This window comes from Elgaria multicarinata, chromosome 2 (genome assembly GCF_023053635.1).
Source record: "Elgaria multicarinata webbii isolate HBS135686 ecotype San Diego chromosome 2, rElgMul1.1.pri, whole genome shotgun sequence".
NCBI lineage: Eukaryota > Metazoa > Chordata > Lepidosauria > Squamata > Anguidae > Elgaria > Elgaria multicarinata.
Genome location: NC_086172.1, coordinates 42,280,709 through 42,305,201, shown reverse-complemented (window position 1 = coordinate 42,305,201; position 24,493 = coordinate 42,280,709). Strand labels below are relative to the sequence as shown.

Here is a 24,493-nt window from a genome sequence, read left to right as displayed (position 1 = left end):
CTCCACATCTCTACCAACCTAATGTGTTTCACTTGCAGAATATACAACAGGGCCTTGATTGAGGCTCTTAAACTATGGGAAGACTCAATTGGGAGGAGGTAATATTTCAGATACCCTGTCTCCAAGACATTTAGGGCTTTATAGATTTATTTATTTTATTATATGTCTATACTGCCCAACAGCTGATACTGTCTGAGCAGTTTGCAAAACAAAATAAGAACCAGCACCTTTACAGGTAAGAACCAGCGTGGGTAAGAATTACACAGTGGTTTCATAATTCAAGCAAGTAATTTCAACTGGAAGCCAGTGCAACTGGTGCATTACCAGCGTAATATGATCTATATAGTGCACAACAGAAAGCAATCTGGCTGCAGCATTTTGTACCAGGTTCAATTTCTGAACATTCTTCAAGAACAGCCCCATTCCTAACATATTGCAATATTTATTTTTATTTTATTAATTATTGCATTTATATCCCGCTTTTTTTCCTCCAAGGAACCCAAGGCGGCCTACATAATCCTCCTCCTCTCCACTTTATCCTCACAACAACAACCCTGTTAGGTGAGTTGGGCTGAGAGTCTGTGACTGGCCCAAAGTCACCCAGTGGGTTTCCAATGGCCAAGTGGGGATTAGAACCTGGATCTCCCGACTCCCAGTCTGACAGCCTAGCCACTACACACCACAATAGATCTCTCTCTCTCTCTCTCTCTCTCTTCTATATTAGTCGTCTCTACAGTCAGCTGCTGGGTGATTTTAAAAAATGTTTATATGTTTAGATATCTAAGTGTTTCACTGTGCATACTGCATTGTGTTCACCTTATGTACATTGGCATGAACCCTTTATTAGATTATATCAGTGCTCACAATTATGTGTGTGGGTGTAATTTAATAAGAAATAAATAATAATACTAATAATTTGGAGACCCTCATTGAATTCCATATAAACCTCTAATTCTCCCTCTGTATAAGCCAAATCTTGTCTGTTTCTAAAGGAACACGGGAAGCTGCCTTTTGCTGAGGCATACCATTGGTCCATTTAGCCCAGTATTCTCTCCTCTGATTGGAAGTGGCTCTCCAGGGTTCTTTCTTAGTCCTACTTGGAGATGTCTTGAACCTGGGACCTTTGGCATGCAAAGCTGGTGTCCTATCACTGAGCTGCCGCTCTTCGCTTAAAGCAGCCTTCCCCAACCTGGTGCCCTCCAGCTGGTTTGGACTACAACTCCCACCATTCCTGACCATTGGCCATGCAGGCTGGGGTTGATGGGGGTTGAAGTCCAAAACACCTGGAGGACACCAGGAGGAAGAAGACTGCCCAGGGGGACGTCACAAAAGGAAGTGGCCCCGGAATCCAAGTAGGGGATTGAATACTTTAATGCACTGGGAGGGGGAGATCTTTGTGTGTTTGTTATTTATTTGATGACAGGTGGCCTGGTGTTCCTGCGGTTGTCATAGTCACCAGAAGGAGAGAAAGGCCCTGTGGCAGGATGCCCAGCTCCTCTCTGGGATGACTCTCCCCCCCCCCCCCCCAATTTCTCTGCTGCCTGCCAAAAAGTGGAAGACGCCCGCTTGGAGAGACCCTGTTCCATTCATTATCGAGGCTGCTGACTTCAGCGGGCTCGCGGCGTTAGGGTTATATTTAGCCTATTGTGTCCAAGGGAGACTGCAGTGCTCTGAGCAGCAGCCGACCCAGAACGCGAGCCCGGAGAGTGGGAAGGAGGGAAGCGGGCGGGCGGACAGGGACCGATGAGCCTGGTGGTGCCGCTGCCTACTGCACAGCCTCGGGACGCGGGGAGGCAGCAGGAGGCCGCCCGGCTGGAGGAAGAAGAAGAAGAACCCGCGAGCAAGGCAGGCAGGGAGGGGCTGCGGGCTCTAGCACAACAGGGGCAGAAAGGGAGGGGGGAAGGCAGCGGGGGAGGACGGGAAAGCCGAGCAGCCACCCACTACATCAGCAACAGCAGCACTCGCCGCCTGGGTGATCGGGACCAACATGGTGGCTGCTCACACTTCCCATTCTGCCTCCTCCAGCGAGTGGATCGCTTGCCTGGATAAAAGGTACCGGCACCTTCGTGGGATGCGGCTCGCAGGGCGTATGCGGGGGGTTAAACCGGAGAGAGGGAGGGGCTGTGAGGGATAGACCTCTAAACCTTCCCCCTCCACTACTTCCATCAGTTAAAGGGTGCATTATATGATTATATTAATACAAGAATTAAATCATCTGGTAGACAGGAATCAAAATTCCTTCGTCAGGGGGTGGGGTGGGGCCCAAATCAGTGGGGAGGGGATGAGGTGTGTGTGAGAGAGATTTCTCCATGGATGTGTGTCCAAAGGAAAGCCGCTTTGCTGCTCAGCAGCACAGGAGTGTATGTGTGTCACTCATTTCCATACATTGGGGGTGTCACACATGTGCAGGGTTCTGGTCCCTGTATGATATTGCATGTGCCGAAGGAAAATGGAAACGCAAGAATCATCTACTGGCAGCTTCTGGGACTTCTCCTTGTCCCCTTCTCTTCCTCCCCCACCCCACACTGCTCATGTCTAGGGCTGTTGTGGCAAGGCCTCTCTAGGCTGTACAGGGATGTGCGCGTGTGAGGTGGCGTGGAAACAGAGGGATCAATCATCGGCACACCAAGAAGCCCTCACCTAAGAGGACACATAGATGGTCCCACCAGAACTATACTTTTGGTGCCTAGTGGGTGGAAGGGGTGAGGTGGCAGTCATTTGTATCAAAAAGTGGTGCCACATTTTATTATATCGGTGTTGATGCTAACTTTTCCAGAGTGATGTTTAGTAGGGGGTGGGGGAGAGAGCTGGCCCAAGGTGCCTGAGGCAGGGCAGCAAATGGTACCTCCTACCCCACCCCCAAGTCAAGATGCATAGTTACTCAAGGCCGGTCAAGTTATTTTGGCACTGGAGGCAGAAAATCCCACAAGCACCTCTCCACCTTCCTGCCAGGAAAAATGCAATATGAATGAATTAATAACTAAGAGGCCTTATCATGACATCAAAAATCTGACCAGGGCAGACAACTGCACTAACGTCATAAAGCCCTGAGGAAGAACGCAACTGCGTTCGAAACGCGTAGGCACCTGGCACTTTAATAAACCTTTTCCAAATAATAATATTGCAGAAGATTCCTTGGTTCCGCCCTTGCCTTTGGCTTATTTTTTACTCCCCTATGGGGTTTTCCTTCTTTTCGCGCTTGTTGTTTGTGGTGTATCTTCTTGGGGAGACCTAAAGGTGAATGGTTACCTTTTAGCTTCTGACAACCATTCACAAGAAAGCCAATGGCATCTGACAGGGTCAGATCTGAGCAAGGGAGTCCATTCTAAGTAGCACCGTAAGGTCAAGGCAGGTGAGATTGTGTCTGGTAGGTCAAATCCAGTCAAGGAAAGTACATCAGGCACAGCAAGCTAAGAAGCCCTCTTGTGTAAAGGGCATCTACAACAGGACCATGGATAGCTCCAAGTGAGTTTTTCTGGCTGGTGCTCCTTCAACTGGAACCATAGGAGGATGTTGTCTCAACAGCAAGCCCAAGCCATGTAAGCAGCCACAAACCATAGTGTGGTCAGTTCTACCCCCTCTGGGGGAGCTGGCTGGACTATTAAAGGATCCTCACCCTGATTTTGTAGTCTCAGACTTCTGCAATGCTGGGGAGATGGAGGTTCTGCTGAGGCTTCATCTTCTGATTCAGAGGATGATGGCAGTGGTGTGGCTAAGGTGCCTTCTGGCCAGGGCAGGGGACTGAATACAGGACTGAATGCCCTTCCCCTGGAAGAGCAGTGTGGTCCTCAACTCTGCTTCTGTACCTTGGAGATAGCCATGTAAAATACAATTTACTTTGCTTAATTTGTTGATTTCTTGTGTAGGTTGAATTCTTATGAGAGAAAGAGTGTTTGCAGGGGAAGGATGAACTAGTTGGCCTTTTGGTCCCTTAAATGATACAATTCAGTATGACTCTGATGCCATAAAGTTTCTATCCCTATAGTATATACACTACACTATACTATATACATAGCCTTGTTGTATTTTCTAATGTTATTCACACAAACAAGGACATTTGACATGCCAGCTTCATGGAGGCTGCTGTACATAGTGAGATGCTTTTATGCAGCTGCTCACCCTATGGATCTCATTGCTCACTACTGTGGATGTCACCACACCACCACAATACAGAAAGAATATGGTTGGTGTGGTGAAATCAGCAGATCTGTGCATAAGCTGGTCCTGCCATGAAGAACACTGCCCATGCATTTTTGGGGGATTTCATGCAGACACTGCAAGGTCCCTTGTGGTGTCTGCATGGCACAGCATGACATAGGCAAAGCAGGCCTATGGCTTTGAGCCATATTGCAGGTGTGAATATCTATGACTTTTAAGTCTTCTCATTTCATAGACTTTGAGTACTCTGCCTCCTCCATTTTTTCTGGAGATTTGAGTTCCCATGGAAAATCCTTTGGATTTACTTAACTCTTCTCAAATTATTATGGTTTTTGGGACTTATTCTTTACGCTTCACATACAAGTAGAAGATCTCTCTCATGACAGTATAATCTAAGCTGGAGATAGAATGATCCTCATTATTCTAGTCTCTTCTTCACCCCAAAGTCTTTTTATCAATTTCTTTTTCATTATGGGCAGTAACTGCAATCATCCCCAGATACTGACAAACATGGTAATATATGGTTGCATCAGAAAGAAGGTTTAGCTACAAACAAGACATTGTTAGTCATTCTTATTCCTTAACACTGATCAAGAGGTAAAAAGAGAATAGAAAAATAATATTGATTCTTAAAAATGCCTGAATGTTTCTTAGGTTGCAGATGGAAAAAAGGACAAATATGGTTTCATTCTGCCAGCATCAATCATATCTGTTCACACACTAGGGATGTATTTTAGTACACAAGATAGTTACCTTTATCACACAATAGATCTTATTGTTGGCGAAATAATGTGTTTTCATAATTATTTATCAGGTTATTTCTGGGTGCTTGAGATTAGCAGAGGAATCCTTTACATGTCTGCTGAGAAATAAGTCCCACTAAGTTCAGTGGGGCTTACTCCTAAGTGGGCACAAGATTACAGCATATAAGGGGAGCAACCCAATTTTACAGGTGGCTACAGAGAGTTATTTTTTACCTAATATTTGGCACACTGCAAACTAGTTGCTTTTCTATGTGAAGCTAGTGGTGTCGGGCAAGTCCTATTTATCAGTTATAAAGCATTTCAATTCGCTAAGTTTTCTATGACTTTTATTATGGTTTTATTATAGCCAGGTGTTAGGAGTGTAGTCACAGAATTATTCCCTTTCATTTATGGTTCCTTGTGTCATTGAATTGGGAGCTTTGGCAGTATATAATCATCAAACCAGTATGTTGCATAGTACTGATATTTGGGCATCTAGGCATGTGCTGTGCAAGTTGTTTGGAATATGTACCTTTGGTGCATGGTATTCACATTTAGGGTTAATGCTCATATTTTACAACTGCATTGGACTAGGTTCTCCAGGCCTTCAATTTTGAGAAGATCGATTTAGTGTAATTGTTATTATGTCATTTGTCCCACAACTCTTCTCCACCAGGTTTGAGGACACATTATGAGTACCTTTTAGAAATCACTTGGAATAGCATTGGTGTGTGGTTTCTTCATGCAACATCCACAATAGAACTGTTGCTTGTAGGAGTTACTGAGGAGCATGAGGAGTTAGTGTGGAAATTCTCTATAAAAAGCTGAAGAGCCACATGCCAAATAGTCCTAGATGGAGATGCTGTTTCATGAAGCAACTGACACATGGTAGAAGGGGGAATTCAGTGACAGAATGGATTGTACCACTTACAAGTGAGGGATCCTAGTTTTGAATGCTTCCCTACCCTGTTGATCTTCCTGGATCTCTCAGCAGCTTTTAATATCATTGATCACGGTATCTTACTAGATAGGCTCTGTGAGATGGTAGTAGTAGGCACTGTGTTAGAGTGGTTCCGCTCCTACTTCCAGGGCCGATTCCAGAGAGTGGTATTGCAGGATTCCTGTTCTACCCCATGACTATTAAGCTGTGGGGTGCCACAGGGCTCTATTCTATACCCCATACTGTTCAACATCTATATGAAGCCGTTGGGTGAGGTCATTAGGGGTTTTGGGGTTGGGTGTCATCAATATGCTGATGATACTCAGCTCTACTTCTCCTTGTCGTTGGAGTCAGCTGGGGCAGTGAAGGTGCTGGACCAGTGCCTGGAGGCTGTAATGGGCTGGATGAGGGCCAATAAACTGAAGCTGAATCCTGATAAGACGGAAGCTCTGTGGATTGGCGGTTCCCGAGTCCGGGAATTGGGTAAGCGACCTGTTCTGGATGGGGTTACACTCCCTCTGAAGGAGAGGGTGCGTAGCTTGGGAGTACTCATAGATCCATCCTTGTCACTGGAGGCCCAGGTGGACTCCGTGGCCCAGAGTACTTGGAGCCAGCTTCGGCTGATCCACCAGATACGGCCTTTCCTGGACAGGGACAATCTAGTCACAGTAGTGCATGCACTGGTGACTTCCCGATTAGACTGCTGCAATGCACTCTACGTGGGGCTGCCCTTGAAGACGACTCAGAAGTTGCAGCTAGCAGCAGCTAGACTGCTGGCAGGCACATCTTACAGAGACCACATTACACTGGTCTTAAAGGAATTGCACTGGCTGCCTATACGCTTCCAGTCATAATTCAAGGTGTTGTTAATGATGTCTAAAGCCCTAAGCGGCTTGAACCTTGATACTTGAGAGAGCGCCTCTCCTTATATATGCCTGCCTGAGACTTGAGATCTGTTGGAGGAGCCCTCCTCCACATACCACTAACACAACACATACACTATGGTGGGACATGGGAGAGGACTTTCTCCGTTGTGGCACCCCAACTGTGGAATGCCCTCCCCTCTGAGGCCTGACTGGTGCTGACACTGACTTTAGTCCAGTGCCAAGTGTCTTTTAACAAAGCCTTTAGTGGTTAAATTCACCAAGCTTGCACATTGTTTTAACTGTTTTAATTGTTTTTACTGCTTTTAAATGATATACTTATTTTAACTTGATTAATAGTTTAATTTGTTTTTCGCTATGTATATTTATTGTTTTATATTGTCTAATTTTATCTTTATGCACCCTGAGATCCTAGTGATATAGGGCGGGATACAAATGTTTTAAATAAATAAATAAAATGGGAAGGGAAGCCTTGCAGATGACTTCTTGTGGACACAAAAAGGATTTCCATTTTGAGACCCTTTACTGGTTTTAAGGTGGCGCAAATGCTAGGTTAATGATAATGTGCAAGGATCATGCCATCAGATGGCCCAAAGATTACAGTTCCATGCATGAACCATACATTTATTCTTTGGTTTTCTTTTCAGTAGACAGAACCTGCAGTGCCATCGCTGGTTGTTGTACTTAACTGCAGGAGATGATCACAGAACAAACTGTGTCATGTCAGCGTCCTGGTGTGTCAAGAATGTTACAATCTTTGATGAGCTTTTGATGAATTATTTAAAAATGGAGAGTTGTTTTGAAGACATAGTCAACCAAGTTTTTTGCAGCTTGACTTTTACTAATTATATGTGTGTAGAATTTTATATACCTGGAAATAGGAATAGCATCGATAATGAGTGTCATCAGACAAGTGTTTTATTGCATGCTCGTGCCCACTCATGGTTTTTTACGGGTCCTTTTGTCAACGCCGTCCACCTCCCACACGTCTCCCACTCCTTCTGGGCTTCCTTCTGCCGCAAATAAGACCCCGGTAAATCCGATTTTTTGGGAAGTGAAATATGCTGCATTTCTGGCTGTGTGCAGGAAAAGCAGCACGATAAAAAAGCCCACTGAATGGGCCAAGTGGTCATTGTTTACTTCCTCTTCTTTCCCCCATCTGATGACACTCAATGAAACGAAGCTATTGTACATGTAATATGCATATAATACAATCATTCAGAGAAGTCTCCTAATGGTTTCCAATGGATTTTTCATAAATACAATAATCACTTGAGTTACAGTCCTGAACATAGTCCAAACGCTCTGTCTCATTTCATTATTTAATGCTTGGGCATCCATCTACTGGAATATCTAGTGAGTAGCCACAATACAACACAGAATTAGGTATGCTTAAGCCCATTGATTTCAATGTTTTTAAGTAGGGCTAATGCTGAGCTAGATTGTGGCAGTGTGTATTATTTGCCAGATAAAAAGAATGAGCAACCAGGAATTTGAGGTCACAAATTCCTACTTTGGGGGAGAGACAGGGTGCACCTTTGTACAAAACCAGGTGTTCTCTACTGCTCTCCTTGCTAGTTCTAAGTTTGGACCTGGATGGAATGGGGTGGGTCTATTTCTGCTTTTACAGAGGACAGTATTCTATTTGAAGGGCTTTCCTCTATTTTGAAGGCACCCTTCGTTTGAAGGGCTGTCCTGTCAAAGATTTTAAAAAGCTATCAGATGGAAGATCTGGGTCTTGAAGTTGCCCACCAACAGCACTTGGACTGAAGCCTGAGCAAGACACACAGATCACCTGGTCAGACTTCTCCACACTATGAGAAGGTGTACTGTATTTCTATTTAAATTAAAATAATTATTTCTTAATTTGCACATTGATTGGCATATGCAAATTTTATGCAAACCCCTGTCTTCTTTGGGCCTTTTTTTTGTTGGATGATGATGATGATGATTCATAAATGGCCACCCTGGGTGGGCAGGAAAGTTGCCATAGTGACCCTGGGTTTCAGATGTTTGGAGAGCCATGGCAGCAGAGCACAATGGTGACGAGACAATCCCCCTCCCTCCCATCCAGTTGTGGGCTGGAAAGGAAGCTTGGGCCTTTTCTGGCACTGGGCTGCCTAGGCTGCCGGAGCATCACAGCAGCCCAATGCCAAAATGATGTGCCTCAATCTTCCTTTCTGGCACTAAAGAGGAAGGGTGTGTGTGTGTATGCAAGGGGGAAAAAGCACCAAGTAGCGTGGGTGCAAAAGAGACAAGCTCTGGTGCTGAAAGAATTCGTATAGAAATTTTTAGTTGTATCCAAAGGTGCTCGAGCACATTTGGATACAAATAAAAATTTCTATATGAATTCTTTCCGCACCAGAGCTTGTCTCTTTTGCGCCCACACTAAAGAGGAAGGCATGGGCTTGTTTTGCCATTGGGCTGCTGAGGAGCTCTGAGTGCCTCCGCAAGCCTTGTGCCAAAATATATCTGAGGCTTCTTATTCGGGTCATAGTTGGGGGAGGGGGAAAGGGGGGCAGTCCTTCCCTGTAGTTGTACTGAGCATCCAAGGTGCTCAGATGCCTCCGAAGTGCAGCACAACCAGTCCCCACCTCCCCACCCCTAGTTCCGAGGTATAAAGGAAGCCTGAGCCTCGTTGACCCTGTTCAGAGGACCCACTAAGGTATGGTGGTTAAGTATTTTGAGCTAAACATTATGGCTTAGTGTGTCATGTGAATCATGATTTAGCATGTTGTGTGAACCATTCCTAGCCATGGTGTCTACGTAACCACAGTTTAAACATGCTCATTGAAAGGGTTAGCGGCCTAATCATGGCTTAGCGTGTTGACTGAACAGGCCCATTGTGACATGCTCACCAGAGGGCAATGAGACTACTCGCCATAGTGTGTGGAGTAAACAGATGCATGGACCCTGAGAAAATTATATCTACTCTTAAACCAGCTTTCCCATGCAAAACCTCTAGCCATAATGTAGTTCATAGTTATGGATGTTTAACTAGAATGTCCTGGGGGTTTGCTGCCATCCTATATAAACTACTTCAGGTATATTGCAAGATGCACCTTCCTTTTAAGATGGCTTCCCTCTTCCTGAGTTAATGTATCGGATTGTTTACAAGCTTACTTTTGTAACATGATTTCATTGGATACATTTCCCCATGTTATTGTTGCCTACTGGTCATTATATTATAATGGTCTCGTTCTGCATTTAATAGCATGCGTTTGATTAACAGTTCCTAATGCTACTATTTATTTATTTATTTATTACATTTTTATACCGCCCAATAGCCACAAAAATTAAAACCACAATAAAACAACCAACAGGTTAAAAGCACAATTACAAAATACAGTATAGAAAGCACAACCAGGATAAAACCACACAGCAAAATTGATATAAGATTAAAATACAGAGTTAAAACAGTAAGATTTAAATTTAAGTTAAAATTAAGTGTTAAAATATTGAGAGAATAAAAAGGTCTTCAGCTGGCGACGAAAGCAGTACAGTGTAGGCGCCAGGTGGACTTCTCTGGGGAGCTCATTCCACAACCGGGGTGCCACAACGGAGAAAGCCCTCCTTCTAGTAGCCACCTGCCTCACTTCCTTTGGCAGGGGCTCACGGAGAAGGGCCCCTGTAGATGATCTTAAGGTCCAGGCAGGTACATATGGGAGGAGGCGTTCCTTCAGATAACCTGGCCCCAAACCGTTTAGGGCTTTAAATGTCAATACCAGCACTTTGAATCAGGCCCGGACCTGGACTGGCAGCCAATGAAGCTGGAAAAGGACTGGCGTAATGTGATCTCGCCGGCCAGTCCCTGTTAGTAAACGGGCTGCCCTGTTTTGTACCAGCTGAAGCTTCCGGACCATTTTCAAAGGCAGCCCCACGTATAACGCATTGCAGTAATCCAAGCGAGAGGTTATCAGAGCATGGATAACTGTAGCTAGGCTATCTCTGTCCAGATAAGGGTGTAGTTGGTATATCAACCTAAGCTGATAAAAGGTGCTCTTTGCCACTGAGTTCACCTGTGCCTCAAGTGACAGTTCTGGATCCAAGAGCACCCCCAAACTACGGACCCGATCCTTTAGGGAGAGTGCAACCCCGTCCAGGACAGGGCCAACATCACCTCGCCGGACAGATGAACCACCCGCTAACAGTACCTCCGTCTTGTCTGGATTGAGTCTCAGTTTGTTAGCCCTCATCCAGTCTATTACCGTACCCAGGCACTGGTTCAGAACAGTCACTGCCTCACCTGGGTTTGATGAAAAGGAAAGGTAGAGCTGGGTATCATCCGCATATTGATGACACCTCAGTCCACATCTCCGGATAACCTCCCCCAGTGGCTTCATGTATATGTTAAACAGCATAGGGGATAAGATAGAGCCCTGTGAAACCCCATGGCTTAGGAGCCACGGCACAGAGCAATAATTCCCCAGCACCACCTTCTGGAATCGGCCATCCAAGTAGGAGTGGAACCACTGCAACGCAGTACCTCCAACTCCCAGCTCAGACAACCTATCCAGAAGGATACCATGGTCGATGGTATCGAAGGCCGCTGAGAGGTCCAGGAGAACCAACAGGGTCGCACTCCCCCTGTCTCTCTCCCGACAGAGGTCATCCCACAGGGCGACCAAGGCACTTTCCGTTCCAAAACCAGGCCTGAAACCTGATTGAAATGGATCTAGATAATCCGTTTCATTCAAGAGTGCCTGGAGTTGTCCTGCAACCACCCGCTCAAGCACCTTGCCCAGGAAGGGGATATTAGCCACCGGCCTGTAGTTGTTAACGTCCTCTGGGTCCAGATTAGGCTTCTTCAGAAGTGGTCTAATTACCGCCTCTTTTAAAGAGGCCGGCACTACTCCCTCTCTCAAGGAGGCATTCACAACCTCCTGGACCCAGCCGGTGATCCCCTCCTTACTTGATGTAATGAGCCATAAAGGGCAAGGGTCAAGCACACAGGTGGTTGACCGGACTTGACCAAGCACCTTGTCCACATCCTCGGGCCTCAATAACTGAAACTCATCTAATAAAACTGAGCCGGACAGCACTCTGAACGCCTCTACTAGCGGAGCTGCATTAAGTGTGGTGTCCAATTCATGACGAATCTGAGCAACTTTATCTTCAAAGTGCCGTGCAAACTCGTCGCAGCGTGCTACTGAGGGTTCGACTATCTCACGCCCTGGCCCAGAGTGTAACAGGCCACGAACCACCCGGAAAAACTCCGCCGGACGACACTGAGAAGATGCAATGCTGGTGGAAAAGAACTGTCTCTTTGCCACCCTCACCGCCACAGAGTAGGCTCGATAGTGAGCTCTAACCCATGTTCGATCAGACCCAGCACGAGTTTTCCTCCACCTGCGTTCTAGCCGTCTCCCCTCTTGCTTCATTGCCCTCAGCTCAGGTGTATACCAAGGAGCTAACCAGGCTCTGCTCAGAGGGAGAGGACGCTTGGGCGTGATCATGTCAACTGCCCGAGTCATCTCTGCATTCCACAGAGCGACCTGGGCTTCGACAGGAGCACCGGCCATATCAGCAGGAAAATCCCGCAGAGCCCTCTGGAATCCATCGAAGTCCATTAGCCTCTGGGGGCGGACCATTTTAATAGGCCCCCCACCCTTGCAGAGGGGAAAGGCTGCCGAGAGTCTAAACCTCAATAGGAAGTGATCCGACCATGACAAGGGGGTAGATGTTAATTCCCCCACTTTCAGATCACCATCCTCCTGTCCAGTCGAGAAAACCAGATCAAGCGTGTGTCCTTTTACATGCGTTGGGCCAGTAACATGTTGAGACAGCCCCATGATTGTCATGGCAGCCATGAAGTCCTGAGCCGCTCCGGATACAGCGGCCTCGGCATGGAAGTTGAGATCCCCAGAACCACCATCCTGGGGGTCCTCAACACCAGGTCCGAGACAACCTCAGTCAGCTCAGGCAGGGAGACTGTTGGGCAGCGGGGTGGACGGTACAACAGCAGAATCCCTAATCTGTCTCGACTACCGAACACACAGTACAGACACTCAAGATCAGCACTCGACTGAACAGGAAGCCTAGAGAGGGAGATTGTATTCCTATAGACCATGGCAACCCCCCCTCCCCGGCCCTCGAGTCTGTGCTGGTGCTGCACTGAGTACCCAGGAGGGCAGAGCTGGGTGAGAGCAACCCCTCCCAGTTTACCCACCCAGGTCTCAGTGATACATACCAGGTCAGCCCCCTCATCCACAATCAGATCATGGATGAGAGAGATTTTGTTTTGGACTGACCTGGCTTTCAGCAGCAGCACCACCAGACCTGAGAGCAAGCTGATAAGGCCGCCAGGAACCATCTGGTTGGCAGAAGGACTAGAAGAGGGGATAGCTGTAAGGAATCTGTCCTTACATCACAACAGCTAGCTTTATGGTTTTAATGGATATTTAGATCCAACAGCTGTCAAGAAACGTATACATGGCAGTATCTTCTCCTCGCTGCTTTTATAAATGTATAATTCTGGAATTTATTAGTGCAGAAATAAACTAGACAGTGGTTTCCAAAAGGTGTTTTTGAGGACTCTGGGACTCCTCGGAGGCTTCTCAGTGAGAAGATCATTAATATCTGATATGTTTCCCTGAAAGATAGTTCACCACTAGCAATCTTGCTCTGCAATGTATGGCTATAGGAGATTATTGGGCCCCACTCTCGCTTCGTGGGGGTTATGATGAGGTCCTGTAGGTCTGGCCAGAGCTCTCTGGGGAAACAGTGCTTCCTAGAACATGTCCTAGAATTTTCTAGCATGCACATGGATTTGGTGGCACTCACATAGCATTCCACAACAGACAAGTCAATGCTGGAAGGTTTCCCTAAAGGTAGACAGTTTGAAAAACGCTAAACCAGACTTTAGGAAGGTAAATCATGAAGAAGCAGGAATAATAGAATTGAGCTCCTAATTCTGAACAACCAAACTTAGTTCAGTAAGGCTACTCTAAAATATAAAATTTTGGAGGGTAGCTTAATTGCATTTATGACTCCACCTTCAAATTATCCTGGCAAGAATCTGTACATGAAAGTTTTTCATGTCTCATCCAAATGCTCTTATTTATACCCCTCAAAGAAATGTTTAATCACAGCTAAGCAGCACATTACAGCAATCTTCGATAACTGTTCTGAGACAGCAGTTCTAGTTAGTGTAATACCATTAGGTGGGAAGAAATCTTAAATGCCTTTTGAACTTCTTAGCTATAAGATCGTATCTGGAAGACCAGTATGTTTTGTTTGGCAAGATTGGTGGCCCGTTCCAACGTAACATCACTCTATTAGCTTTCAGGATGATTACACATATACAGGTTAAAAAAATGTTTCTTTGAAACACATCCACACAATTGGTTCAAAACCAGTCCCAATTGAGTGTGGAGGCAGTTAGATCCAGCCCAAGGAGAGAGTTCTTTTTAACATACATTATGGATAACATGTCAAAACATGTTAGATATGATTTAGCCTATAAGAGAGAGAGAGAGAGAAACCGGTAGAGGACATGCTTTAGAAGCAGAAAGTCCCAATTTCAATCCTTGGCATTGCAGGGATTGAAACCTTGGAGAGCCACTACCAGCCAGTGTCAACAAGTTAGGTGGACCAAGGGACTGTCTCAACAGGAAGAAACAGCTTAATCTTACTTCCAGACTCTTGGTTTGCTGTTCTTCAACAAAAGAGTCTGAGGCTAAGGTTTCCAATTCCTGGCTTGTTTGAGAGTGACAAGTGGTATTCAGATGTCTGGGGATATGGACATAAGACTAAATTCCAGACACTCTTGGATGAGACTGATTATCTGGATCCATTTCGGTCGGGTTTCAGGCCTGGCTTTGGCACGGAAACAGCCTTGGTCGCCCTGTATGATGACCTATGTCGGGAGAAAGACAGGGGGAGTGTGTGTTGATTCTCCTTGATCTCTCAGCGGCTTTCAATACCATCGACCATGGTATCCTTCTGGAACGTCTGGCTGAGCTGGGAGTGGGGGGCACTGCATTGCAGTGGTTCCGCTCCTACTTAGCAGGATGGCTTCAGAAGGTGGTGCTTGGGGGACATTGCTCGGCCCCGTGGACTCTTCAGTATGGGGTTCCACAGGGGTCGGTCTTGTCCCCCATGCTGTTTAACATGTACATGAAACCGTTGGGTGTGGTCATCCGGAGTTTTGGAATGTGCTGTCATCAGTATGCTGACGACACGCAGCTCTACTGCTCCTTTTCATCCTCATCAGGTGTGGCTGTGGATGTGCTGAACCGGTGCTTGGCTGCGACAATGGACTGGATGAGGGCTAATAAACTGAAACTCAATCCAGACAAGACTGAGATGCTGCTGTTGGGTGGTTCATCTGATCGGATGGGGGGTGTTCAACCGGTTCTGAATGGGGTTGCACTCCCCCTGAAGGAGCAGGTTCATAGCTTGGGGGTTCTCCTAGAACCATCTTTGTCACTTGAGGCTCAGGTGGCCTCGGTGGCACGGAGTGCTTTCTACCAACTTCGGTTGGTGGCCCAGCTACGCCCCTATCTGGACAGGGATAATCTAGCTTCAGTTGTCCATACTTTGGTAACTTCCAAATTAGATTACTGCAATGCCCTCTACATGGGGCAGCCTTTGAAGACGGTCCGGAAGCTGCAGCTTGTGCAAAATGCAGCGGCCAGATTGATAGCTGGAACAGGGAGGTTTGAGCATATAACACCGATTCTGGTCCGCTTGCATTGGCTGCCTATATGTTTCCGAGCCCAATTCAAGGTGCTGGTCTTAACCTATAAAGCCCTACATGGCTTGGGACCACAATACCTGATGGAACGCCTCTCCCGACATGAACCTACCCGTACACTGCGCTCAACATCTAAGGTCCTCCTCCGAGTGCCTACTCCGAGGGAAGCTCGGAGGATGGCAACAAGGGAGAAGGCCTTCTCAGTGGTTGCCCCCTGACTGTGGAATGATCTTCCTGATGAGGCTCGCCTGGCGCCAACGTTGTTATCTTTTAGGCGCCTGGTCAAGACTTTTCTCTTCTCCCAGGCATTTTAACAACGTTAAGTTTGTTTTTAATGGATACTCTTGTGTTTATACTGTTTTTATGTTTTTTTAATTTTTGTATACTTTTAATGTTTACTATTTTTAATTGTTGTAAACCGCCCAGAGAGCTTCGGCTGTGGGGCGGTATATATAAATGTAATAAAATAAATAAATAAAATAAATAAATAAACTTTTTCTTCCTAAGTTCCCGAAAGAAGGAACCAAGCAGGAGAAATCAGACAGCGTACATGATTATGGTGCTTGTTACCGATAAGCCAGAATCCTCCACAATTCTGGCTTTGCATTTTTTAAAAATAAGGCCATGGCTCAGTCTTCTGAAGCTTATTTCAGAGACCCAAGAAAGGAAGCTGGTGTTTCACACTGTACTAATGCTTGTTAGACAAACTGCAGTTTGGGAACAGAAAGCTGGCTAATATTATAACTAGATTGCGATAATTAATTGCATGAGGATGATGATATTCAAATGGTGTGTGGGCAAATTTGAAACCTGAACTTCTGGTATTTGAAAAAAATAATAATTAACTGACAGTTTATTATTTAATTGGTTCTTAGGTAATCAACTTTACCGCTTCCAGGCATCCTTTTGAAAGCTTGCTCAACAGTAGCAGTTCAAAAACAGCCAGGCAGGTTCATGTGGCAGTGTGATATCAGATATGAAGGCGTCATCAGAGGGGAAGGGACATAGCTCGGTGGTAGAGCACATGGTTTGTGTCCAAAAGGTCCTAAGTTCAGTCCCCAGCTTCTCCAGGTAGGTCTTGGAAAGACTTCTGTCTGAAACCCTAGAGAGGTGCCACTGCTCAGTGTAGACAATACTAGTGGGCAATCTATTAGCTCCATCTGACGAGTGCTTTATCGCATGCTCGTTACTGGGCACTCACGGAGTTTGCTCAGGTCCCTCACATGACATCGTCTGCCTCCCGACCCTTCTGGCCTTCCTTTTGTGACAAAAAAAATCCTCATTAAGTCCGATGTGTTTTTAAACACAGAATTGCTGCTCTCTCCTGCTGTGTGCAGCAGAAACAGCGCCATTAGAACAGCAGACTCAGTGGGCCTCATGCTTGTTCTGTACTTCTTTTGAAAGAGAAAGCAACTGAGGAATGAAAACACGGGCGGAGAAGCGACGGTAGGGAGCATGTTGGTGTGATGGAGTTCTATAGCAGTAATTTATTGAGGAGGGAGAACAGTTTGAAGTCTTTTGCGACACATGATGTCGTTGCCAATCCACAGCCAACCAGCAGCCTCCCTCTTAAAAAGTCACATTTTTTGAAAGTCTTTAGTCCATATTTTTCACTTAAAGCAGCTCCCAGGTGGTTCCACTGTAGTGTGCCCCATCAATCCGCAGTAAATCCTGGGCGTGCCTCTGTGACATAGCTGTGACCTGGCAGTGATGTGGTTAAGGGGTGGGGATGCCCCCCCCATTAACTCTTTTCCACCATTGACACTACTGTCATCAGTCAGAGTAACTAGCTCCTGTTTCCCATTCATAAAAGTGCTATAGTGCTATTCCTCGCCTTCATTATTGCAAATTTGTAGCCTTCCCCATTCAGAGTAATGGGCTGGCAGGAGAATGCTGGTAGTTTTAGGGTGTTTTTCTGTCTAAAGAGGCATAGGGTTGTACCCTAAGGGAGCTTTCACAAAAGGTGAAGGGCTGTGACCCCTTTAACCCCATCCCTGTAATTCTAACACTCTACTTGGGAAGAAGTCAGCAGGGAAAGATATGCCCCCCAAAAAAAAATCTCACAGAAGGTCCCAGCAAATATAGCAAATATAAAAATCTATGTCATTTTTAAATAATTGTTTTAATTTTAAAAAATGTGCTAATCTTAACTTCATTAGTGCTCATTCATTGTCATCTTCATGCCCCAATGGGATGACTACTGCACCCTTGGATGTTCCCAAATCACAGCATTGCTCCTCCAAATCACAGTATTGCTCCTCTGAGACAGACAATTAGCTTCAAAATAATGATGTTTCAGAGGATTTACCCTCCACTACCATTTTACAAAAGTTTCTCTTTATCCACAGCATCTTTCTGGAGAATTAGGATAGGGAGCCTGAAATACTGGCTCAGGCAAAGGTGAACCTTATAATCTGTATAGCCTTCATCAACCTCGTACTCTCCAGATGTTTTGGACTACAACTCCCAGCATTCAGGACCATTGGCCATGATGGCTAGGACAACTGGGAGTTGAAGTTTAAAACATCTGGAGGGTACCAGGTTGTGGAAGGCCAGTATAGACTTGAGCACTGCCTGAATGTTGGCCTCACCCTTCATTATTTCATGCAGCCTTGTTGTGAGAGAAGCAAGAAGTCCCAAGGAGCTCAAGTCTTTCTGCTTCTGGAATCCTTGCCAAGAGAGCTATTCTGGGCCTAGGTCAAAGGTTACCATTCCCCACACAAGCACTGCTGGAGTGGGTGGGGTGGGGAAAGGCATCTACAAAGCAGCACTCTACCTGAAAGCCCCCCTCCCAAAGGTAAACAACTCCCCCTGCAGTTGGCATTGATGATGCAAAGCATTCCTTTACTAGCAGCAGGCAGGACTGCTCTGGAAAATTAGTCCTGGCATGGAGCCTCAGCCAACAGGAGCAAAGTTGATTATGAACATCTTGGGCTTCTGCTTGATGTGCGGCTACACAGAACTGTTTTCCAGCAGTGCTGGGAAGATGGAGAGAAGCATGGAACAAGCCCCGGAAATGCTCCTTATCTCTATAATCACACACCACCATTATCACCACCATTTGCACTCTCATTCTGGAAACCCTTTCTGTTTAAATTATTATACGGATGTCTGTATAGGGACCTGACCTTGTGTGTGTCTGTAAAGATCTATGCATGTCGTGACCTGTTGAGAGACCTCAGAGAGACGGCTGTTGACCCTTCTTTTCAAGCTGTATTTAGTCCCCTCTCAGATGCACAGACCTAGCCCCAGGGACCACAGACACCTAAGGTGCGTGCTGCCAGATGCAGAAGTGCCTGCTTGAGGAATACAGACTCCTCATGAGTAAAGGTACACTTATGAGCAACGTGCTGCTTATGAGTAGACCATTCCTCAGGTGGCACTGATGGCCTGCAGCTGTGCTCTGGGTGAGGCTAAGCAGGCCCGGGCTTAAAAACTTTAAGCTCTAGACAGAGAGTTCTGGAATAATGTCTCTCTTTCAGCTCTCAGGTGACTGCTTTGTAGTCCTAGAAAACCTTGTTCTTCAATGCACCTCGGACTGTCTGCTAACCTTGCCTTTAGTATCAACCTTGGTGCTCAGTCCCTGCACCATTGCAGTCCCTGCACCATTGTTGATGGTGCTACATAATTAATTTGTAAATATTGAAATCTGCAGAAATGGCCTGTGATATACAATCTTTCAGACCACTGATGTAGATTTTCATTTCTGTATGATTCTTCACATTAAAAATCAATAATTTGCTTGTGGAAAGTGTGAAGACTTAGCATCATCAATGGCCATGAAATTCTCATGGACTTTGTGGGGAGGGCAGGTGGGAAAATGGAATAGAGTATTCTGGGAGAGGGCAAGGCTGTCTCGAACCCTGAACAGGAGCACTCCACATTGCAATATTTTCTTGCAGTTTTTAATTCCCTCTTTTAAAATCTATACCTCTTAATCTATTTAAAAATATTGTGACAAGAAAATTAGTATTTATTAGTATCATTGTCAGTGCAGAACTTCAAATAAAATGAGGAGGTCAAACTCTTTCTTAAAAGGTTTCAGCAAAGAAGTAGTGGTGGAAGTTTAAAGTTGAAGCATCTCTGAAGTCCTACAAGGAAAAGGACATAAGAAGAACCATTCTGGATCAGACCAAGGGTCCACCTAGTCCAGCACAGTGGCCAACGAGCTACCAACCATTTTTATGGAGCTGAAGCTGTTACAGTACCTGTGCTAACATGCACATATTATTTTAGTCCTTGCCCTTGATCTAAAATACCCCCTGCTCCTCACATTAGTTGAGCTGAAACAGAGGTCAAGGGCTTTTTAGGACACAATCCTATTGATTGCACGTTTGCTGCTTGGAGGCTTCCATGTTTCCTGTGCCCTGACAGGATAAAGCTGACAGGTCAGGACCAGCAGCAGAGATGATCTTTTCCTCACAATCCTCTGATCTCCTGTATTCTTGCAAGTCAGGCTTTTTAGCCCAGCTTTGGAGGGGAAGGGAAGGATGCTGGAGGAGGCTCAGTATTCGATCTCCTCCCCTTACCCCAAAACGTTCCCTTTTCTGAGGCTCCAAGGTTTGCTCTTCCGATGTCGGCTGCGGGAGGGAGGGGTCTGGGGTTGGATCTCTGACTTCCTCTTCTGAGTTCGGAGCACTGTCTCTGACGTCAGAGGGGTTTTACGAGCCATCCTATTCAGGGACCCTAGGAATCACTGACCTCCATCAGAGGTTTTGTCCGAGTTCATCTTTTGATGTACTCTAATCGTTCCAATCCCTTGTGCAAGACCCTGAGGCACTTAAGGTGAGGGCTTTGCCTTTGTTTTTGTGCATGATGGCGAGGAAGGGGTTAAAGAGCACTTTGTTTCTTCTTGTCACCTGTGAGAGCAGAGCCACTATTCCTACTAAACCTTCTGTCTTTGCTTAATTCAAAATCGAGACGTGGCCCCTGTTAAACATTAACCATAGTTGCTAACTGACTGATTTTACAGGGTCAGAAGAAGATGATTGGTTAGCAGACATCTGGGAACTGGCACCACAGGAGAGTATAATATGTGAAGCTTATCAGGCATATGAAACACCCTATTAATGGCATATGGGAGAACATCCTGGAGTTCTTTGTTGACCGCTATATTGCCCCCAAACCTCAATATTGTGACCTAATATCTGATCTGGCTATATCCTATCTTGACAGAGAGCCAGTGTGGTGGTTAGTGTGTTGGAGACCCAGGTTCTAGTGCCGACTCAGCCATGAAGCTCCCTGGGTGACTTTGGGCCAGAGGTGCTTTTCATGGCAACAAGTTGGTGCTGTTCCACCGCCAAACCCCGCGGTAACCCTGCTGCAGGGTGGTGGTGAATAATCCCCACTGGGAGAGGCAATGCAGGCTTTCCAGTTGCCATTAGGCTCCCAAGGCCTGCCTCCTCCCCTCCTGAGTCTTCCAGTGAGCAACGGGAGGTCGCCTTCTGCTCAGGAATGCCCCCAGGGCAGCACTGGAGCAAGAACAGATGGTGGAAGAGCAGCACTGACCTCACTCGGGCCGGAAAAGTCAGAGTACGTCCCTGACTTCTCTGCTGCGGATCTTTGTCCTGGGGTGGCTTTGAATTGGCGGCTACCTCATATAACTGACGTAGCACCGATTTGGAGTCACTGCGGGGCAAAGCCAACATATAGACAGCCCCCCAGTCACTGACTCTCCGTCTAACCTACCTCACAGGAGTTCTTGTGAGGATAAATGGAGAGGATGATCGTGGAAGCTGTTTTGGATATAAATGTAATAATAAATAAATAAAACTCCCCTTTCCTTCCCCACCCCCTCATTTTCACTTCTTTCTCTTTCCTATCCAGGTAAAGACGAAAGGCTGGATTGTGAATTCACATAGATAAAATAGGTAACAGCAGGGATATAATTTAATCATTAGGAAGATCTTTTCCTCAGGATAATATACTACCCAAAAGGACAGTGGGTTTGCTTTTCTGAATTTCAAGCCTTTAAATGAAAGACTTTTAAAATTATTTCTCTCTTTATTGTTAGTGTTGAAGATAGAATTGGAAATTCAAGGAACTAGTGATTAAAATGTAGATGCCAACTATGGCCATAGATGAAAAGAATGTATTCTGTGGACATTTTATTGGAGCCAGGTGTCAGAAAAGATAGGTTCGCGCAGTCAGGCAGAGTGAAATGGCATAAGGCAACCTTCCCCATAGTATGGCCATTGTCATTATTCTGTGCTTGCTTGAATGTGCTGGATGGCTCTCATGCTTCTGTTGCCAGTGGGTTGATCTCTCGTATCATATCGCTGCTTGCCTTGCGTTCTTTCCTTAGCAGGCTGAAGTGATAAGAGAGAGACAGAGGTGGAATATGGCAGTCCACGACAGATGCCAAACCACCACATTGCATTTCTCACATCTTTTTTTTATTTAAATACTCATTTAGGTCTCATATAAGAACATAATAAGAGTCCTGCTGGATCAGACCCAGGGTCCATCTTGTCCAGCACTCTGTTCACACAGTGGCCAACCAGCCATCCAGCAGGGATGAACAAGCAGGACATGGTGCAACAGCACCCTCCCACCCATATTCCCCAGCAACTGGTGCACAGAGGCTTACTGCCTCGAATATTGGAGATAGCACACAACTATCAGGACTAGTAGCCATTGATAGCCTTCGCCTCCAGGAATTTATCCCACCCCCCATTTTAAAGCCATCCAAATTGGTTTTAATTTATTTATTTTTTAGAGATGACGGTGCCCATGTAATCCTTAGCTGTAAGGAGGTACATATATTCAGAGGCAGAGCAGCAAGTGACACCCCTCCCCCACCCCCAAGGTCAGGGTGTAGAGCACCCAAGTCCTGTCAAATTATTTTGGCGCCTGAGGCAGAAAATTCCACAAGAGCCTCTCCCCCTCTCTGGCAATGAAAATGTAACAATAAAAACATTCCACAATGCCCTCTCCCCCTCCCTGGCAGTAAAAGTTCAATAACAATAAACTAATAACAATAAACTAATGTAAGCCTATGCGGCAGGGTCTTGCTATTTATTGTTTTACTCTGTACAGCACCATGTACATTAATGGTGCTATATAAATAAATAAATAAATAATAATAAATAACAAATTTGCTGCCCCTTCATGGCACCTAAAAAAATTGCCTGAGACCCCCCCCCCGGCCCCCGGATGTCTAAAAGTAGGGCCGGCCCTGCAGGTATCTCCCCTTTATGTTGTATCTCTGTTGCAAGGAACCCAGCACTTAAGCCACATTTTAGTGTCACTGGTTACAGGGGATTTGCTTGTCTCAAGAACCACCTTGAGAGCTCGTTGAAGCATATGGCATAAATCCCTAAAATAATAACAATAATAATAATTGCTTTTCAGACCCTTTGTGCAATATTGCAGTGCCGCAGCGACTGTTGATCATTTTTTCTCCTTACCTCCAGGTGCTATCAGAACATATTCACTCATTCATTTTCTGAGGTCTGAAAGAATTTCAGCTCTCAATGGATCTAATGCACATTTTAGTCCAGTGTCTTTAGAGCAAGAGTAGCCTGCACTTTCTTCCTCACTGTTTTATGTGTGCGACGTGCTCCTCAAATATAACATCCAAACAAAACCTTTCCAACCCACCTGTGCTTTGGACTGGTGGTCATTTTTTGTAAACTGCAAAGCGAGATGATATTTGGATGCTGGTAAAGGTCATCTCCTGTGGAATTGGCTGCCCCAAACAACTGCTTCAGTTGCTTGATGGCAACGCCCACACCCTGTGAAATGTTTTCATGAGTGACTTATGCAGCTTCCTCATCCTTACAGCACTACATACAAATATGCTCTTCTGATATAGAAAAATACTACTGACAATAACCCGATAGCTCCCTGGGGCGGGTGGGGATGTAGCTGGAGCTTAAAGTCAGTGAATGCTTCTTTTCTTCAGTGTTTTGCACCTGGGGTACACAACTCTGGGAGAGACCTCTCAACTGTGCACTGTATGACTTACGGCCACATCAGAAGGTCATCCAGAAAGATATTTTCGGGTGACTATTGATACATTGTAGAATTCTTCTTCCTCTTCCTCTTCCTCCTCTGTAAGACTCGTGAAACCCTGAGCACTTTCCTGAGTATATTCCTAGTTTTGTAAAGTATTCATAGCTGAACTGACATATATGGCCAAGGTTAGACTGGTATTTGTTGCTGGAAGGATGCATGTGTTTGATTTAGGATTTTGGTTGGATTTAATTGCGTGGTGTTTTTACTTTGCATTTCATTTTATTTTGTAGCTGTCGGTTTGATTTTAAACATGTTTTAATCCTCCCATGTCGCTTTTGGGAGAAGGTGACCTAAACAGTGAAAGAAAGATGTTCTTTGATATCCAAGCAAACACATTTCATGTCTATTCTTGCAGGCCCTTGGAGCGTTCCAGTGAAGATGTTGATATTATATTCACCCGGCTGAAAGAAGTGAAAGCTTTTGAGAAATTTCATCCAAACCTTCTACAGCAAATCTGTCTCTGCGGCTATTACGAAAACTTGGAAAAGGGAATTACATGTAAGCAGTTCCTTGTGGATTAGAAAGCCTGTAAGAGTGAATCAGGAATCAGGTCAGAGGACCGTTCTTTTTTAATGTTAGGAGCATTAAATGTTCTTCTGAAGAAAGATGCATGGAGCAGTGATTAGTCTGACTCTCAAATTTTTCTGTCATGAAACATACCCATTTATTTTCACTATATATTCTGTTGGCCACTCTTTTTAATAGGAAATCTGTTTTATGTAAAAAGAAAAATACTCCTTTGCCATAGTTAGGATAGCCTTTAGCATCTTTGCATCGGGGTCTGGTAACACTAATGGAGTAGAAACTGACAGACTCTGGTGAGATGGCCTCTTTGGAAACGTTAAAGAGGTGTGTTTGGCCTCCACCATCAGTACTTTCCAAAGATGCTTTCCAAATACTGCTACCTCCTCTTTGCATTCTTACAAAAGAAAATAGGAGAAAACCGGGCAGTTTTGTTTCCTGCTAGCTCATGGGTGAGGAATGCAAGTCGGGGGTGAGTGGGGAGGCAAATCCAGCTCTCCCTGAATCCCAATCTTGTCCTTTCCCCCAG

At 45.5% G+C, this 24,493-nt stretch overlaps 1 protein-coding gene across 1 annotated transcript in view; it reads left to right on the top strand.

Annotated features, from left to right (window-relative positions):
• Nucleotides 1-1,904: 1,904 nt before the first annotated feature.
• RAPGEF4 (Rap guanine nucleotide exchange factor 4) overlaps nucleotides 1,905-24,493 on the top strand; it is a 181,634-nt gene continuing 159,045 nt past the window's right edge. The window contains exons 1-2 of the mRNA XM_063116392.1: nucleotides 1,905-2,052; nucleotides 23,798-23,940. Of these exons, the coding sequence (XP_062972462.1) occupies nucleotides 1,988-2,052; nucleotides 23,798-23,940 (208 nt within the window). The 5' untranslated portion in view covers nucleotides 1,905-1,987. The remainder of the gene's footprint in view (nucleotides 2,053-23,797; nucleotides 23,941-24,493) is intronic.